Source organism: Oncorhynchus clarkii, chromosome 24, assembly GCF_045791955.1.
Source record: "Oncorhynchus clarkii lewisi isolate Uvic-CL-2024 chromosome 24, UVic_Ocla_1.0, whole genome shotgun sequence".
Lineage (NCBI taxonomy): Eukaryota > Metazoa > Chordata > Actinopteri > Salmoniformes > Salmonidae > Oncorhynchus > Oncorhynchus clarkii.
In genome coordinates this window covers 17,978,107-17,998,597 of record NC_092170.1, presented here as the reverse complement: position 1 = coordinate 17,998,597, position 20,491 = coordinate 17,978,107, and the positions used below count along the sequence as shown (strand labels likewise).

Here is a 20,491-nt window from a genome sequence, read left to right as displayed (position 1 = left end):
AAAAAGGATTTGCCAAAAATATATTATTAACATTTAAAAAATAAGTCAAACGTACAAAGCAATACATATTTATTGATAAATAAAAAAGCAATACAAACTGAAATGCATAAACAGTACATCTGCCAGACTTCAATATACTTCAGACTCCAGAAATAATTATTTCACCCATTCAATCCCTCATTCACCCCTCTGTTACTTGTTACTTGTCCATGGGACTGGCTGACATTAACTCACTCACCCATTCACACTCTTTCTCTCACTCACTCCCTCTTTTCCTCACTCACTCACCTCACTCTCAATCGCCCTCTTCCAGTGGTGTAAAAAGTACTGAAATATCCTACTCAAGTAGAAGTACTGTTATTTTAATGAAATTTAGAAGTAAAAAGTAGAAGTCAAATTACTGGCTGAAAAATACAAAAAAAAGTACAAGTTTTCAGAAAAGCTACGCAATTAAAGTAACGAGAGTAGTTGTAAATGAGTTCATCTACACCCCACCCCATCACTGACCTAAACTTGAACTTAACATGGCCACAGAACCTCCCTCCGCCCAATGATGCTGCTGTTCTATATGTACAGTATGTGATGCAACAGACCATGACAAACATCAGCCCTCCCTGGTTGTGCAACTCCCCTTTATACTGACTAACTAATTAATCCAGGAGCTGGTAAAGTTGTTTCACTCTGCTTGAAAACCAGACATTTTTTCCCAGAAAGTAGTGTGCCCGCTGGAGATTGGGATGTTATTAATAGGACACTGCCTGTTGTTGTCGTCTTGCTTACATAATTGCTCCCACCCTGTCTCTTTAGTTTATTTTCGGTTTTACACTCTGTGTTCTTGGGATGACAAACCCAGTTTCAGGAAGCAGGAGATCAGATCACCCTGTCACACTCAGAGGATATCTCTTTGATATGTTTCTCATTTAGAAATCATTCAAAATGACCCACACAGGCACTGTTATTTACCTTGTTCTACCACGCTTATTAACCTCATAAGTAGACCATTTTGGGACGGTTTACAGGACACCTATTACTGAATCTTGGAAACTGGCCCATATCGCTAACTATACCATGCACTTGTAGTTGTTTGTGTTTTGTTGTGCTATATGTATGGGCTATACATGCACATAGGTCTTGTCACAGCATATGATCTGTGTCCATTTGAATCCCTTTGCTGGTAGTCAGCAGTGTGTCATCCATTAGTCTGAACCTGGCTCTCTCTGTAAAAACTGTCCCCTGTATCCTTTATCCACTGTTCTCATTCTGCTAAGTCTGCTAGTGGGGTTTCTCTTTTCTGTGTGGAAAATTGGCCTGGGTGCTTGGTGTTGCGTTAGTGACTCACAGCTCTGCTGGATGACCCAACGGGAGATCTGAGGATGAGGACATCTGGGCCACTGGAGAGAGGCGAAAAAGGGTTTTGGAGTTTTTTGTGTGTGCGTGCGTTTGTGTGTGTGTGACAGTCAGAGAGTATACAGATGGGCCAGAGATGAGAGGGAGAGACACATCTGGCTACTCCACAGTGCTGGCTTTCGATGGGGGGTAAGGGAGGGGGTAGGGTGTGTGTGTGTGTTCATAATATGTATGTTGCGAAGAGGCTAGAACAGAAAAGAGGTCACATTTCTCTCACACAAATGTAATTCACACCTGAGCCCCGTGTGGGTGGAATGTAGGAACTCCTTCTCTACTGAATGTTACTTTGAGAAGACCTGTCATCGACCCTGTTGGGACAAACAAGTCAGACACGTTTTACCACTACTACCACTGTGTAACGTGTGGCTTGTCGACTTCCACACACTGCCTTTCTCTTACCTTTCCTGTCTTCCCTTCACTGTCCTATCTGTTCAATAACACAACAAATAAAAAAAACAGTAACTGCTTCCTACAGATAGAATAGCTAAGGGCTAACATGCATGCTGTCACATTCTAATTCTCCTTGTCTGTCTAGAATATGGAGGTAATAGATTTCTGATCCTTCCCTTGGGGAGGAAGGGATTGTCATGGTAAAGGAAAAAGGGGGGGTTAAGATGGCTTTCCTGATCTGAGACGTCTATGGAAAGCCGCCTGCGTCCCCCTACTCCCCTCAAGCAACACAGAAGGAAAAAGAGGGTTAGGGCTAAACATAAGAAAATCACGAAAACACACTCCAACTATCCCGTCAGCTAGTTGGTCCCCAAGTAGAACTGAAAGCTCAGTGAGTGCTAGAATGGCAGATAAAAATAAACTAAATGGGGAAAATAGCTGGAATGGATTATTTGGAGGCTGTTGGGATTCTCAGGGGTGGAAAAACTCCATGGTCCTCACAAAACGCCAGTGGTGTGTGTGTGTGTGTGCGCGCTGTTCACAGAGCCAGCGGCAGCAGGAACAGCATCTTCATGGGAAAATACTGTGGCGCTCTCACGGAGCAACCTGTTCCTATTAGTCAATCCTCCAACTCTCTCAGCATGGGGCAGTCCCAGGGCTCACCATGAGAAACCAGAGACCACAAAGCCTACTGCTCAAAACCATGTGTTTAGCTTTATTGAGTTTTTATTCATGCTTTTAAAAGCCGGTAAGGAGATTTTGCTTTTGACCCCACTCCCAGAACTCAGAGAGAGGCGTTTTATGTTACAATCGATGATAGAGTCCAGTTTACAAGTTTCCTTCTGGTAGTGTACTGAGTCTGTTAGGCAGGCATCCATGGCATTGACTGATGTTTCAGTTCTCCCTCAAGAATTGGATCTCTACTACTTGACTCTTTGGATGGCCCTCAGTGGAAGGACTTTAAGGAGAATTTGCTCTTGGGTGGATTGGATGCCCTTTGTTGAATGTAATGTAGATGTTGTGAGTTTAGTGTTTGACATTTGACACTTGGGAAGTTGGGAACGCACACCGCAGGTGTACATTAGAAAGATATTGACTCAGCAGGAACAATAACATGGTATGGTAACATGGTATGTCTCTTTACAGGGGTCAAAAAAACATATGCTTTTCATACACACAATGCTATCATCATTTACCTGTTTTGAAAGTAACCTTCTTTGTGAGTATTAACTTTTTTTTAATGTCATAACTTCTTTTTTTAATAGAATGAAATTACTCGCATACTCATTCATAGGAGTTATCAGTTCATGGTCTATCAAAAGTCAGACAAATGATATTCTCTTGAGAGAGCGAGGTCCTGTAACTGTTTCTGCCAGCTTGCTCTGCTGCCCCCAATGGCTAAAAAACAGACAGCAAGCTCTGTTGTTGTGTCAGCACATTGGCAACCCTGCAGGTCACACACACAAATACTATACAGTACTGTACTGTACAGTACTGCCACACGGATGACCCAGGTTCAATCAATACCTGGCTGGTCAGACGTATGCTCATACAGTATATGCACACAGACACACACACTAACACACTCCTGTACGCACACACACTCCTCCAAGGCTGAAAGAAGTCAATTTCTCAAGGACATGCAACAGAAACCCCCCAGAGCCTTTCCATTCTTAAGGCACATTCTTCTCTCTTTCTCTTTCTCTCTGCCTCTCATTTCTGTTTCTCTTTCTCTCTTTGTCTCTGTTTTTCTCTCTTTGTCTCTGCCTCTTTAAGACGAGGACTCCTCTTAAAAGACCTGTTTAAAATTGATGCATTCATGGTAAATAGCCATACACCATATTTCTAACCACTAGACTTATCTTAAAAGATGTGCCAGAAGGGAGTTAGAAAGAGGATTCAAGCTGTTCGTTGCATGGCCTTAAACATCAGTGTTGTTTTTCATCTTACTGATGTGGTATAATGGTGCTCATGTGACATGATCTGTTGTAACTGATGGATAGCACAGCAGATTAAATCCTTAACACTACATAATGATGTATTATATAATAGTGTATACTATAGCTGTACTGTATGGCTCTGTGGCAACTATTTAAGACACCCACTCTCTTTGTTTTGAATTGTTAGGCTCTGTGGCCTTTCCCTCCTGACCATGCTACTGATGTGAAACTTGTGTTTTGAAAGTAGGGATTTTGTAGGGGGATCGGTAAGGAAGTGAAACTTGAAAGTACCAGTGCTAGACTAGTATGCTCATCCTCATAGGTCTGTTCTGTGTCCTGCCTAAAACATTTTCTTTCTGTGCTGCGGTAGCTACAAGGTTGCCCACAGAGGCTCTTAACAAAGAGACACCATTTCCTTTGTAAAGATCACCTGAATTGTTAGGATTCCTATTAAAAAACAGACTCCTCTTCAAGGATCGTCTTAATTGGCTAAAGGAAATGTTATCTCCTTCTAAAACATCACCTGATTTGCCGAGGGGCTTCCATCTCCTCCCTCCTCCATCCAAAATGGAATGGAACCAGAGTCGCAGGAAAAGGTTGGTAAACTGAAACAGAAACTGTTAAGGGGTTTTAATCGATTAAAAAATGTACTTTCTGCTAGCCTGTATTGTCTTTGATGAATAGGATATGTGTTTGTGTGCGGTATCAGATAGCGTAACATGGAAATGAGTAAGGTAGATGGGTGGATCCTTTATTGAGTAGTATTGGCTAGGAAGATAGGGGCCCCTTTATCCCACTTTGGTTGAATATGCGAAGCTGGCTGTAGTTAACTGGCTGTGAGAAGCCAGTTGTATTTGACTGAGAGGCCAGCCGTCTGGCAGACAGAGGGATGAAGGGAGAGAAGAGGAGGAGGGAAGGGAAAGGCTATGATGTCACAGGGTCACCACCACTCCCAAAGGAAGCTGGGAGAGCGAGGGCAGGGACAGGAAACACATGACTAAAAAAGAAAAAAGAGGCCCCAGAATGCAGCTGCAGTGTGAGAGAAAGAGAGGAAGATATTCATGGTTGTGACAGTGCTGCTGTGTGGTGGTGTGGTTTAGTAGCGGCAGGTTTCCTCTCTACTCTATAGATTATCTGTTCAATACGCTTCTGTTAAGATGAGCCTGTTTCCTGACTGTCATAGCAAGGCCCTGTCTCTGAAGGGAAACATGTTACGAAGGGACCAGCGATACAGGAATCACATCAAGGGCAAGAAGTAAGTCCTTTTGTTGGATGGATGTACGTAAAGGCTAGGATGGGCAGTTGTGTGGTCTGTAGTGGAGTCGTTGGGGTACTTGGTTCCTCTTGGTTGCAGTTCCAGAACTATGTTCCTGTATTTCTACATCTACTCATTGAAACAACTTGCTTAAAATTCGCAGTTTAGTCATGAATACCGTTCACTCGACTAGAGTTGGATGTATTTGCTTACTAATGGAGAAGTGATAGCAGATAGCATGTTGTTAGCATCACAGACTAGACAGAAGGGTGGTTTGGGTGGGCCTGTGAAATCACTTCCTGATTTTTAAACCTCGTTACCATGTCTGCTTTTCTCACTTTCGTGACCAGAAATATTACAGATGACTTAGTCCAGAATGAATTTGAACAATGCTTGTCAGGCTATGTGTTTATGAACTTAGACCGTGTCTCTACTGTGTGTCCCTTTAATGTTACAGTATGTGTTTACTGGTGTGGTGCTCTATACAATCTATGTTTGTTTGTCTACCCCTCACCCAGTGTGCAGAAGTGTACATTGTCGAGTCTAGTACACACGTTGACTGTATTCAGGCTGTCACAGTACTGACTCTCCCTCACTCTGCCTGTGTCTCTCTAACTCCCCATGTCTGACTTTGATCATAACTCCCTGTCCACCCTAAGCATGATTTCCCAGCCTCTCTGCTATGTGACTGCTCTGTTTGCAGTGTGTCAGGCTCTATGTAGCCTGGGTGCAGTGTACAGAGAGTACGCCACAGTATGAATCAACTAGATTAGGGATGTAGAGAAGCTTTCAGTGTCGCTGTGATACAGTGCTCTGCCTGTGTTTACTGACTCCAGCTTTCCTCTCGGTATGTTTGCGTGTATGTGTGTGCCTGCCTTGTGTGAGTTGTCAGATAAGCATGTTATCCAACGACAGCCAGACCCTCTTAGGGGAAATTGTTCACAATTTATAAATAGCGGGTCCTATAATCACAAAGCTGTGAATGGGTGTCTTCCATGGCTTTTGGAGAATACTATGGTGAACTGTAGCTTATGAGTTATTTTTTACATAAAGCAGACTTCACACATGTTGTTTAAATACTCTTTAGCATTTCTCATCATATGATGCAAAGTGAATAATGCAGGACAGAGTTCTGTATTTTGAAATGTAATTATCTTAAACTTGATTGCTGACATTTGGGACTATATCAACAATGGCTAATGAAACAAATACCAAAAGATAGTTTTTTTGTGGAGTTTTCTTTTAATGTATGATTGAGGTAGGCTAAATTAGGTGTGGTTGGAATGTTCATAATAGTGAGCATTTGCAAGCTGGGTGCAGGAGCTTCCTCATTTAAATCACATCATACACTCTGATACAACAGGTGCATTCCTTTTGAAGTAGACACGAATAGGAGCCGAAACCTGATCAGATAATAAAATGTACACCTCCATGTACAGTACAATAAATCCCCTTCTATAAATTTCTGTGTAACATTGATATTGTAAGGTTATGAAACTATACTTTATGTAAGGTGTCTACTTTAGATGTAACTGAATGTGGTATTGTTTCAGTGATAGTTAACACCAGGCAGGAAGTAATGGATGTGTTGTTAAACACTTTAAAATGGTTGCGGGAGGAGAGGAGAAGAGAAGAGGGATGAGATGGGTGGAGGGTAAGTGAGTGGAGGAGAAGAGTGGTGAGGAGTGGAGGAGAGGTGAGAGCAGAGGAGAAGAGAGGATAAGTGAAAGTGTAACAGAGGAGAGGAGATCACGCATACAGCAGGTGTGTGGGCAGACAGTAACCTGGTTTATACTAAGACGACCAATGTCATCATCAGAGAGGCTGAAGAAATTAAACATCACATCCTCCCGACAGGATTAAATCTGCCTGACTCCCCCGGCTCACCGGCCTGCTCTGTTTCATCTCTGTGTTTCATCTCTGTGTTTCATTTCTGTAGAGCAGCAGGAGGAACAGGCTGTGTACAAATGAAAGGCTGTCGAGGACTGATGTGGAGATTTGTTAGACAGATCTTGAATAAAGGAGGAAGGGAAATTACTCTTAAAGGGTGGATACTGGGTGCTTCTCTTTTCTCCTCCCTCCTTCCCCTCTTTCCTCTCCTTCTCTTCATCCTCCATCACTCTATCACCATTTTCTTTTCTCTCTTCAACCTCCTCCATCATTCAATCACTCTTTCTCTCCTCCTCCTCTGCTATTACTCTCTGTCATCCTTTTATCTAGTTGTCCTTGAGGAGCTTGTAGGGGTCAGAGACACTGTCTGTTTCCTTTCTCTGGCTTTTCTCACCTGAATATATTATATTAGTCCAGAGCAAATTTCAAATGAATTATTTGGTTAGCTTTTGGCTTATCTCCTAGCCTAGGCCTAGCTTTCCCCACAGTTCTTATCTAGAGGGCCAATGGCTAGCTTTGGCAGTTGCAGTTGGCTATTCTTAGGGCTCTGGTAATGGCTATGGCTGCTCAGTGAAACGACCTGTCCTGACTTGTCATAGACGCTTGCTAAAAAACCTTCATGAGCTTCCTTCATGTCACCTTCCTTCATGTCAGGCCTCTGTAAAATGGTATAGAATCAGCTTGATCCCCTCTGTCAAAGACTCTTTGACCTTCTTTTTTGATATTTTCAGTGGTATTGTTAACAAACACGCCCCCATAAAGAAAATTAGAATAAAAAAACAGGTTCAGCCCCTGGTTTGACCGTGATCTTGCAGAGTTACTCCACCTCAAGAATTGCATTTGGCGAAAGGCTCGGCACACGCATACTCAGACTGACTGGCTCAGCCTGAGAAATAAGTGCACTCAGGCTATCCGGGAAGGCCAAAGTTAGTTACTTTAAAGTTCTCTCTCTGTGGGTCTAACCCAAAGAAGTTCTGGAAAATGACCTGGAGAATAAACCATCCTCCTCACAGCTGCCCATGTCCCTTAAAGTTGATGATGTGGTTGTTACTGACAAGGAGCACATGGCTGAGCTCTTTAATCACCACTTCATTAAATCAGGATTCCTATTTGACTCAGCCATGCCTCCTTGCCCGTCCAACATTTCCTCATCTCCCACCCCTTCTAATGCAACTATCCCCGATGCTTCTCCCTCTTTTTCCCCTGCCCCGCTACAACGTTTCTCCCTGCAGGCAGTCACTACGTCCGAGGTGCTAGAGGAGCTCCTGAAACTTGACCCCAATGGTTTAGATGGTTTAGACCATTTCTTCTTTAAGGTTGCTGCCCCGATCATAGCCAAGCCTATCGCCAAACTTTTTATCCTGTTTCTCCTTTCTGGGGAGGTTCCCATTGCTTGGAAGGCAGCCACGGTTCGTCCTTTATTTAAAGGGGAGATCAAGCTGATCCTAACTGTTATAGGCCTATTTCTATTTTGTCGTGTTTATCAAAAGTGTTGGAAAAACTTGTCAATTATCAATTGACGGGCTTTCTTGATGTCTATAGTATTCTCTCTGGTATGCAATCTGGTTTCTGCTCAGGTTATGGATGTGTCACTGCAACCTTAAAGGTCCTCAAGATGTCACCATTGCCCTTGATTCTAAGCAATGTTGTGCTGTTATTTTTATTGACTTGGTCAACGCTTTTGATACGGTAGACCATTCCATTCTTGTGGAATGTTATATTGGTGTCTCTGAGGTGTCTTTGGCCTGGTTTGCTAACTACCTATCTCAAAGAGTGCAGTGTAATAAAGTCAGAAAATCTGCTGTCTCAGCCACTGCCTGTCACCAAGGGAGTACCCCAAGGCTCAATCCTAGGCCCACACTCGTCTCAATTTACATCAACCACATAACTCAGGCAGTAGGAAGCTCTCTCGTCCATTTATATGCAGATGATAGTCTTCTACTCAGCTGGCCCCTCTCCGGATTTTGTGTTAAATGCTCTACAACAAAGCTTTCTTAGTGTCCAACAAGCTTTCTCTACCCTTAATCTTGTTCTGAACACCTCCAAAACAAAGGTCATGTGGTTTGGTAAGAAGAATGCCCCTCTCCCCACAGGTGTGATTACTACCTCTGAGGGTTTAGAGTTTGAGGTAGTCACCTCATACAAGTACTTGGGAGTATGGCTAGAGTATGGCTCTCAGCACATATCAAAGCTGTAGGCTAAAGTTAAATCTATACTTGGTTTCCTCTATCGTAATCAATCCTCTTTCACACCAGCTGCCAAACTAATCCTGATTCAGATGACCATCCTACCCATGCTAGATTACGGAGACATCATTTATAGATCAGCAGGTAAGGATGCTCTCCAGCGGCTAGATGTTCTTTACCATTCGGCCATCAGATTTGCCGCCAATGCTCCTTATAGGACACATCACTGCACTCTATACACCTCTGTAAACTGGTAATCTCTGTATACCCGTCGCAAGACCCACTGGTTGATGCTTATTTATAAAACACTCTTAGGCCTCACTCCCCCCTATCTGAGATACCTACTGCAGCCTTCATCCTACACGTACAACACCCGTTCTGCCAGTCACATTCTGTTAAAGGTCCCCAAAGCACACACATCCCTGAGTCGCTCGTCTTTTCAGTTCGCTGCAGCTAGCGACTGGAACGAGCTGCAACAAACACTCAAACTGGACAGTTTTATCTCAATCTCTTCATTCAAAGACTCAATCATGGACAGTCTTACTGACAGTTGTGGCTGCTTTGCGTGATGTATTGTCGTCTCTACCTTCTTGCTCTTTGTGCTGTTGTCTGTGCCCAATAATGTTTGTACCATGTTTTGTGCTGCTACCATGTTGTGTTGCTACCATGCTGTGTTGCCATGTGTTGCTTCCTTGCTATGTTATTGTCTTAGGTTTCTCTTTATGTAGTGTTGTCTCTCTTGTCGTGATGTGTGTTTTGTCCTATATTTATGTTATTTATTTATTTTAATCCCAGCCTCTGTCCCCGCAGGAGGTTTTTTGCCTTTTGGTAGGCCGTCGTTGTTCTTAACTGAATTGCCTTGTTCAAGAATTTGTTCTTAACTGACTTGCCTTGTTAAGTTAAAAAAAAATACAAAAATGGCTCAGGGCTAGCTTGCTCGAAAGCTCCTTATAAAATGGTCGACTTCAGGAATTCATCTGGTTTGTGGATTTAGGGATTATTGAGGAAATTGTTCTCAAGTCATCAAGTGCTGCCAGGTTTATCCCCCCCCCCCCACTCTGTATTTAGACTGAGATCACTGACTGACACTGTGTCTCTGTTCTGTCTCCAGAACCAAGAACACGCAGTTCTGTTTAATAAAGTTTTTTTGCACACCGACTAACTTTCCATTGTTAATCTGACATTTACAAAGGAAAAGGGAGTCTGTCTATACATGTAGGTTCTTTCTTTTGATTAAAATCCCACTCCCAAGCTTTAAACTTTTGGCCTTGTAATACAAGCCTTTTATCAGACTTCCAGAAATGAAATTTGACCTCCCTTATCCCAGTGTTACAGTTATAGAATGTATTCACTATTTCACTTCTACACTTTGTCATTCACTTTACCAGTTATATCAGTCCAACATTGCCCAACATCCAGGACTCAACATATTTGTATGCTGAACACAAAAAGTTGTACTTTTACTTCTATTCATTGTGGTCCTCTGAACAGTGACTACTCACTGATACTAGGACAGGACCAGAGGCCAATGTTGTTGGCACCTGATAGTCTCCATCACTCATGTTTTGTATTGCCCATGGTCGTGGAACATTGAAGAATGACCGGCCATTCTCTTTTTCCAGTCCAGTCTGCCCCAGACAGACAGAATGTGCATAGATAGCTTTGCTGAAAGCCAGACAGACACAGGGTTTAGCGAGCACAAAGGAAACTGCCTCCATCTACACTATTCACCCCCAGCCGCCATACTATTTATCCCCCAGCATACAGCCACCACACAGCTCAACAAAGCTCCGTTACCTGCAATGCCCCCGCTTAATAGACCAATAGACTACCGGTGCTACAACAAAAACTGTTCCCCATTGACAAAAGCTACCGGGCGTTCAGCAGCCATCTTAGAACTCAACCCAGCCAACCACTGTGTTTTTTCCACCACATGAAAATGCACAGACTATCTTTTCCCTGATATTTTTGTTCTTGAGAGCTGGGGATGGCTGACCCAGGGATAGCTGAGCCCGGCACTGAGAGGGTTTATGCCTGCTCTTTGCTGAGCTTGCAATTGCAGGGGAGGGGTTTCGGCCTGTGTCTGATTGGCTACGGGATTTCCTGGGAGGATTTGAAAACACCCAATGGGGAGGGGCCACCGAGATGATTAGGCCATGCTTTTTCTGTGAGGGGAGTGACATCATGGTCTGGGAACTGCTCTGCCCTGGGGTGAAGGGTGTCTGGGGAGACGGCAACGAAGGAATGATAAAGAAGAGCGGAATGACAATAAGGGGGTGCAGAGAGGGGGAGGTTGGTTGGGATTGTGATGAATGTATCTCATTTTGTTGGTTGTCGCCCTTGTGTGGGTTTCTCTCTCTCTCTCTCTCTCTCTCTCTCTCTCTCTCTTTCTAACTTTTTTTTGTTCCACTGAAGAAGATTGGTAGAACTTGGCCTCCTGCCAGGAATTCCCCCCTCTATCCCTGTCTTGGTATTCCCTTCCAGTGGAAACGTTACTGGCTTGTTGACAAGATGCGAACAGGAGAGGTGTCTCCCTGGTCTCCCTGACGCTGTCGTTTCCTCATCTTGTTTTCCATTACATACTCTGTCGCTCTCTCTGTATATCTTTCACTCTCATTCTTTCTCTTTCTCTCACCCTCTCTTTCTCGGCCCCCTCTCATAAGACTTAGGTCACATATTTCCTCATAGTCACATGCTCGGTGTGGGTTGCAGTCTTGCTGGCAATACCCACTCACAACAACAGCAAGCACTGTATGTAATATAGACACAAATTACCAAGCACTGGATGTAATATAGACACAAATTACATTTTAGATACTGATCAACCAACTGATTAAAAACAAATTGTAATTTGTTTCTAAAATACATCAGCATTCAATAGACATGCTAACTAATTAATAATGTTGTCTCATTTCTTTAGTGCAATTTATTGCTCGTTTAACTGTGGATTGTGGAATATTGATTGATTGACCACACGGTTTACTGTATGTCTGACATCTTTTAGATGTATGGAATTGGACAGAGGATGGATCATTGGACACGCAAAATAGATTATTCTGTGTTTGTGTGAGAGAGAAATGGGAGGCTACATGTGTGGCACATGATTTATTGCGCTTTTCATAATGCTGCATCTTAAAAAATATTTAAACCTTAAAATCGGTCAACACCTTGTTGGAGGTTCTCTCCTCTTGTCCTCTCCGCCCCTGCCCAGTACAGAGAGCCCTTCCTGTAGACATGACCCGCTTCCTTCAGAGGTGTCTCTGCCCACGTCATACCATGACCTCTGTCATCCAGACAGAGAGAAAGGATGGCGAGACTGACATTTTGAAGTGTCCCACCAGAGAGTCTGATTGTTACATAGACTATGTATTGTAGGTTACCGTGAACAATCTATAGTTTGCACGGTTGACTTGTGATGCCAATTTTTGTATTGAAATGTCATCTCAAGCAATACTCCATTCAACTCAGTGATGTGAGGGGTTATCAGTGGAATCAACACATTGTATGTGATGTGAGTGCTGCAGTAACATTAATCCTAGAAACAGAAAAAACAGTTTACAGTATTGCTATTGTTTAGTTAGAGACTATGGTACTGGTTTACAGGGTGACCAATAGATCATAGTACACAGCTGACATGGCATGTTAGGTAGTGGTTCTAACTCCTACACCATGTGGGGAAACTTTCCAGCTATATGTGTCTGTCCCCTGGAGAACTGGGGAAACCACTGTCTACTCAGTCTGAAACCTTTGTGGGTGGGCTTGTATTACTATTCTCGTGGCTACTGGAAATCCCCAAAACTCCCCACAGGGAAAGTAAAAAATAGAAAATGATCCCTTATGGGACGTTTCCCACGAGGACAAATTCTCTTTTAAGCTTAGGGGTTAGGGTTACTATTAGGGTGAGAATTAGGTTTAGGGTTAAGGTTAGGGGAAATATGATTTTGAATGGAAATTTATTTAAGCCCCCCACAAGGATAGTAAAACAAATATGCCGTGTGTGTGTGTGACTCCTCCTGATCAATACCTCTACCTTTAGCTAAATCAAAGAGTGACCTACCGTAGTGACAGGTCAAATTGGCATACTTTCATTAATGTAAACAAACACAATTATTATATTCATTAATCCTTTGCTTTGATATCCATTTAAAATCATTGGAAGCTGTTGATCTGGGTCAGATATTGACCTGGGTCAAATGGCTTGCATGGTAAAGCAGTGGGGGCCGGCTCCAGGTATAAGCAACATAAGCTGGTCGCTTAGGGCCCCTTGTCCACTAGGAAATTAGAAATTAGCCATATATATTTTTTGATTGATAGTTAGTCTAGCCAGCTATTTAAGCTTGTAGTGATCATGGCACACAGGGCATGTGCCCAGGGGCCCTGACCTCCAGTGGGCCCCAATTGATTGTGTTAGGCATTCTCACGCAGATATGATCTTAACATGGCATTAGTCATGGCAAAATGTGTAGAATTTGGGGAATTTAGCTTAAGGCCCCCATCAAAGGGCAATGCTGCCCATATTTCAACGGAAATTCCTGTCCTATAACCGAAATTCTCATTTAGGTTCCACCGCCAAAGAATGGCGCAGGCTGCTAATACATATTCATGATTGGGGGTGGGAACATTTTCCAGGTGGAGTGGATAAATAACAACATAGCTGTCAGTGTAGATACCGAGTATGCTAACCTCCTCTGCCTAATGTTATCTGTTGTTGCTACACCGTATTGAAAAGATTCGCCAGCTGACTAGGCTATGGCTGGTTCTGGAGCTGGATTTGTCATAAGCATTTAGGGAAAACTTCGCCACGGATGGATAGGGGAAGCCAGTATATTTGACTTTGCCATCTGTTGTTATCTCCAAAATTTTGGCATGTTCCATAAATTGCAACCACAAATCCGCCATCTAGATAAAAATAATAAGATGAAGCTCCGGTAATATGGATAGCCTAACTGCACTGCCTAACCGTGCGAAAAAAGTACGATAATGTATGCTCTCACTGCTGTAGGTGGCTCTGGATAAGAGTGTCCGCTGAATGACTAATATGGATTATGATAATTTGCTGGTAAAAAGTAGAGGTGTAAAAACATAAGTTTGCACCCTCTATTTTAATTTGCTCCATGGCTCACTGCGAAAAGCTGTTTGGTATTATATTGCTCAGCTCAGTCGCGACTCATGAAAGAAGGACTTTGCAGGTGTTTCTGATTTAATAAATAATGACATGCTGGTGGGTGGTAACATTCAAATAAAACCAAGACCTGAAAATAAACGTAGACTGAAAAGTATTAGCATGTCATATCAGAGGAAACACATAGCCTTGTCACGAAAAAATTCAGAAGTTACCGCTTCGGATTTTCCACTTCAACCCCAAATATATCATACTTTGACTAAAACTATGATGTTTTGACTTAAATTGTTGTGCAACATCATGGGTAAGTATGGGCATTGTCTTTCAGCTCATGTGGGCATTTTAAACTGATAAAAATTCTCCCCACCCCATGGCCAAAGGGGTAGAATTGCAGGAAATTAGCTGTAAAACTGGAATATTATACATAAATTGCTACGTTTTCTCTCCAACCCATGGAAAAATGTGTAGAATTGTTTTTTTTTTTCTCTCTCCACCTTCAAGAGAGTGGCCACTAAAATGTTTTGCCCCAGGGTGACAAATCTCCCAGAGGGTCCCCAAAAGGCTGTAAATAAGATAACTAAAGTATACGAACATCAGTCTAATGCGATAATATCTGAATCTATGATAATAACTGTGATCAGAGTCAATGCTATGCAAAAAAAATAGGCAAACTATGTTGATTACACAGAGTTTACATATAATTGTTTTTATATATATGAAGTGAATGGATTAGTTAATTCTCACTTTTTCTATGAATCCAGTGTTTTGGTCAAACAGTTGTCTCTGTATGAATACAGTGGTTTTGGGGGGGGGGGGGGGGTCAAGGATAATTAATTTAATTAATTAATACATTTTATTACAAGGCACTTTGGCTGATTCCATTTGGGAATAAAGGGGTGAAAGAGGGGTCTCCAGATTTTGTGACTCACCTCTCCCCCCTTCTTTAGATGTTTCTATTCTCCTAGGTGGTTGCAGCTGGGTGTCTGGCATCTCAGAATCTGGGATCTTTCCTCGTTGCTTGTCTGTTTGCTTATGGAATAGTCATTTGTCAGCCTCTTGTTCATCTCTCTTTCCATCCTTCCACTTCTCCCTCAGCTCATCCCTCCTTTCAGTGCCTCTCTCTCTCCTACCCTCTCTCTCTACCCTCTGACCCTGATGACAGAGCCCTGGGGACCTGTCACTCAAATCATCAAGTAAAAACCCATCTATCTCTTTCCTTCCATCCTTTTGGCATAGCTCATCTCCCTGCCTCTACCGTCCTCTTTCTCTATGTCCTTTAAGCATTGCGCCTCTTCTCCCTGTCCTGACATATCCTTTCCTTCTATCTCTTTCAGCAGAGCTAAACCTCTTCTCTCTCCTCTGCTTAACTCCACCCTTACACTTCCAACAGCATGTCCTCCCTCCTCTTTTTTCTCATATCTCTTTTCTTTCTCTCAATGCTTTCAGCGAACCCTGCACTTAGCTAACCCTGTGCTGCGTGGGCAAGACAAAAGCATGACCATTTGATATGAATAGATATGAGGTCTGCCTTGTAGTTCATATCAGTATCATATCCAGTAAACACTTTCTCTGGAACCATTCCTTTGGTTCAGATCATAATTTTGTCTCCGAATATTTTGGTTATGTGTATCTGACACGCAGCCCTTAATCTCATTCTGGTCTTCACCACAGACCAGTGCTCATCTCACGTTATCACGTCTATATTTACCATTGTGTTTTCTGTGTGGTGGATGGTGGGACACTGGGCCAGTTCAGCCTGTTCATGTTTAACATGTAGATAATTTTGTATATATAGTGTATGTGAACACCCCTTTAAGTTAGGGTATTTGGCTATTTCAGACACGCCCGTTGCTGACAGGTGTTTTAAAATCGATCACACAGCCATGCAATCTCCATAGACAAACATTGACAGTACAATGGCCTTACTGAAGAGCTCAGTGACTTTCAACATGGCACGGTCATATGATGCCACCTTTCCAACAAGTAGGTGCGTAAAATTTCTGGCCTGCTAGAGCTTTCCCGGTTAACTGTAAGTGCTGTTATTGTGAAGTGGAAAAGTCTAGAAGCAACAACGGCTCAGCCACGAAGTGGTATGCCACACAAGCTCACAGAATCATCTGTCCTCAGTTGCAACACTCACTATTGAGTTCCACGCTGCCTCTGGAAGCAACATCAGCAACATCAGCAACATCAGAACTGTTCGTTGGAAGCTTCATGAAATGGGTTACCATGGCCGAGCAGCCGGACACAAGCCTAAGATCACCATGTGCAATGCCAAGCATCGGCTGGAATGGTGTAAAGCTCGACGCCATTGGACTCTGGATCAGTGGAAACGCGTTCTCTGGAGTGATGAATTACGCTTCACCATCTGGCAGTCCGATGGACGAATCTGTGTTTGGCCGATACCAGGGGAACGCTACCTGCCCCAATGCATAGTGCCAATTTGGTGGATGAGGAAAAATGGTCTGGGGCTGTTTTTCATGGTTCGGGCTAGGCCCCTTAGTTCCATTGAAGGGACACTACAGCATACAATGAAATTCTATACAATTCTGTGCTTCCAACTTTGTGGCCACATTTTAGGGAAGGTCATTTCCTATTTCAGCATGACTGTGCGCAAAGCGAGGTCCATACAGAAGTGGTTTGTCGAGATCGGTATGGAAGAACTTGACTGGCCTCCACAGAGAATTGGACCGCCATCTGCAAGCCGGACCTAATCGGCCAACATAAGTGCCCGACCTCACTAATGCTCTTGTGGCTGAATGGAAGCAAGTCCCCGCAGCAATGTTCCAACATCTAGTGGAAAGCCTTACCAGTAAGAGTGGAGACTGTTATACATTGCCTTCGGGAAGTATTCAGACCCCTTGACATTTTCTACATTTAGTTATGTTACAGCATTATTCTAAAATTGATTAAATAAAACATTTTCCTCAGCAATCTACACACAATACCCCTTAATGACAAAGCGAAAACAGGTTTTTTGAAATGTTTGCAAATGTATTACAAATAAAAAACAGAAATACCTTATTTACATAAGTATTCAAACCCTTTGGTATAAGACTTTGAAATTGAGCTCAGTTGCAGCCATTGATCATCCTTGAAATGTTTCTACAACTTGATTGGACTTCACCTGTGGTAAATTCCATTGATTGGACGTGATTTGGAAAGGCAAACACCTGTCTATATAAGGTCCCACAGTTGACAGTGCATGTCAGAGCAAAAACCAAGCCATGAGGTCAAAGGAATTGAGGTCACAGGATGCCAGGCACAGATCTGGGAAAGGGCACCAAAAAGTGTTTGCAGCATTGAAGGTCCCCAAGAACACAGTGGCCTCCATCATTCTTAAATGAAGAAGTTTGGAACCAGAGCTGGAGAGGATCTGTAGCTTGTTTGCGTCAAAACGACTCAGGGCTGTAATCACTGCCAAAGGTGCTTCAACAAAGTACTGATTAAAGGGTCTGAATACTTACATAAATGTCATATTTCATGTACACTGCTCAAAAATATAAAGGGAACACTAAAATAACACATCCTAGATCTGAATGAATGAAATATTCTTATTAAATACTTTTTTCTTTACATACTTGAATGTGCTGACAACAAAAACACACACAAATTATCAATGGAAATCAAATTTATCAACCCATGGAGGTCTGGATTTGGAGTCACACTCAAAATTAAAGTGGAAAACCACACTACAGGCTGATCCAACTTTGATGTAATGTCCTTAAAACAAGTCAAAATGACGCTCAGTAGTGTGTGTGGCCTCCACGTGCCTGTATGACCTCCCTACAACGCCTGGGCATGCTCCTGATGAGGTGGCGGATGGTCTCCTGAGGTATCTCCTCCCAGACCTGGACTAAAGCATCCGCCAACTCCTGGACAGTCTGTGGTGCAACGTGGCGTTGGTGGATGGAGCGAGACATGATGTCCCAGATGTGCTCAATTGGATTCAGGTCTGGGGAACGGACGGGCCAGTCCATAGCATCAATGCCTTCCTCTTGCAGGAACTGCTGACACACTCCAGCCACATGAGATCTAGCATTGTCTTGAATTAGGAGGAACCCAGGGCCAACCGCACCAGCATATGGTCTCACAAGGGGTCTGAGGATCTCATCTCGGTACCTAATGGCAGTCAGGCTACCTCTGGCGAGCACATGGAGGGCTGTGCGGCCCCCCAAAGAAATGCCACCCCACACCATGACTGACCCACCGCCAAACCGGTCATGCTGGAGGATGTTGCAGGCAGCAGAATGTTGCAGGCAGGCGTCTCCAGACTCTGTCACGTCTGTCGTGCTCAGTGTGAACCTGCTTTCATCTGTGAAGAGCACAGGGCGCCAGTGGCGAATTTGCCAATCTTGGTGTTCTCTGGCAAATGCCAAATGTCCTGCACGGTGTTGGGCTGTAAGCACAACCCCCACCTGTGGACGTCGGGCCCTCATACCACCCTCATGGAGTCTGTTTCTGACCGTTTGAGCAGACACATGCACATTTGTGGCCTGCTGGAGGTCATTTTGCAGGGCTCTGGCAGTGCTCCTCCTGCTCCTCCTTGCACAAAGGCGGAGGTAGCGGTCCTGCTGCTGGGTTGTTGCCCTCCTACGGCGGCCTCCACGTCTCCTGATGTACTGGCCTGTCTCCTGGTAGCGCCTCCATGCTCTGGACACTACGCTGACAGACACAGCAAACCTTCTTGCCACAGCTCGCATTGATGTGTCATCCTGGATGAGCTGCACTGCCTGAGCCACTTGTGTGGGTTGTAGACTCCGTCTCATGCTACCACTAGAGTGAAAGCACCGCCAGCATTCAAAAGTGACCAAAACATCAGCCAGGAAGCATAGGAACTGAGAAGTGGTCTGTGGTTACCACCTGCAGAACCACTCCTTTATTGGGGGTGTCTTGCTAATTGCCTATAATTTCCACGTGTTGTCTATTCCATTTGCACAACAGCATGTGAAATGTATTGTCAATCAGTGTTGCTTCCTAAGTGGACAGTTTGATTTCACAGAAGTGTGATTGACTTGGAGTTACATTGTGTTGTTTAAGTGTTCCCTTTATTTTTTTGAGCAGTGTATTTATTTATTATACATTTGCTAACATTTCAAAAAAACTGTTTTTGACTTGTCATTATGGGGTATTGTGTGTTGATTGATAAGGAAAACATTTTTAAAATCAATTTCAAAAGAAGGTTGTAATGTAACAAAATGTGAAAAAAGTCTAGGATTCTGAATACTTTTCGAAAGCACTGTTACAGCAAATGGTGGACCAACTCCATATTAATGCCCATGATTTTGGAATGAGATGTCCATACTTTTGGTCATGTAGTGTATGTCCCCCCACAGTTGCGCCCTTGGTGTATAAGAAGTCGTAGTACTGAACTCAGGGCAAGCTCTTAGTCATCCAGCGGGGTATTTGGTACAATGGGTTAGAGAGTCTCTCTCTGGGTCTTTCAAACAGTTAATCCTCTTATGTGCCCCCTGTAATGCAAACACGCACGCATGCGCGCACACACACACAGGCATGGACGTGTGCACACAGGCACAAATCCAAAGGGAATCCCACAAACACATACACTCACACTTTTACTCGCATGTAATCCTACTACTATTGCCTGCTACTGTGGGTAACATATTCATATGGTGTTCTGCTACAGTACAGTTCAGCGCTACATGCCCTTCCCTGATAAAGTGACCAGCTTGGATTTAGCTCGATAGCGTTGAAGCCCTTTGTGTACTGATATGCCTGTGTGTGTGTGTAGAGAAGGCCCAGGTATGACTTTGACTCTGCAGGAGGCTGCAGGGACTCTGCAGTAGAGAGGGGGAGGTGCAGCTGGAAGACGGGACTGCTGACTAGGTAGAGTAGTGTGGCTGGGATTGTCCTCTGGCTACCCTTGACCCATTTCTGCCTCCTATCGTCACACCACATGCTCAGCATACTGCATGCAGCAGGATCAGGGTCTAGTAGTGGGAGCTCTGTCTTTGACCATTACACTCACATGTTCACTCACTGTGTGTGCAATTCAGTGTGTACATGTCAGTGTTTGTAAATTTAGTGTCTGTGTGTGTTTCTGCAGGGGTGCATGCATGTGTGTCCTGGATAGACTTAAAGAAGACTGATGATAACTGCAGAAACCCATGGGAAATGATCTGTCCCCTCCAGTGCCTCAATGGGTTTCCACTCACTTTCCCCCCCATCATCCTTTACAGTACCCCAATGCCCTCATCCCCACTCCCCTTCTGGTCCCGTTCCCATTTCCCTCTCCCTAGGCTTCCCTCCCCACAGTCCCCAGGCCCCTAAGATTCATTTG

At 43.6% G+C, this 20,491-nt stretch overlaps 1 protein-coding gene across 4 annotated transcripts in view; it reads left to right on the top strand.

Moving 5' to 3' along the window:
• LOC139382704 (LIM domain kinase 1-like) overlaps positions 1–20,491 on the top strand; it is a 72,312-nt gene that overhangs the window by 7,976 nt on the left and 43,845 nt on the right. The window contains exon 1 of one of the 4 annotated variants that reach the window (XR_011628654.1): positions 4,774–4,992. The exons of 2 other annotated variants lie outside the window; for them this stretch is intronic. Coding sequence is in view for 1 of the 2 variants with exons in the window: in XM_071126807.1 (XP_070982908.1) it covers positions 4,895–4,992 (98 nt within the window). In the remaining variant the exon portion in view is untranslated. Of the gene's footprint in view, positions 1–4,773; positions 4,993–20,491 lie in introns of those variants that run through there. One more of the 4 variants, XM_071126807.1, reaches the window with a different exon arrangement.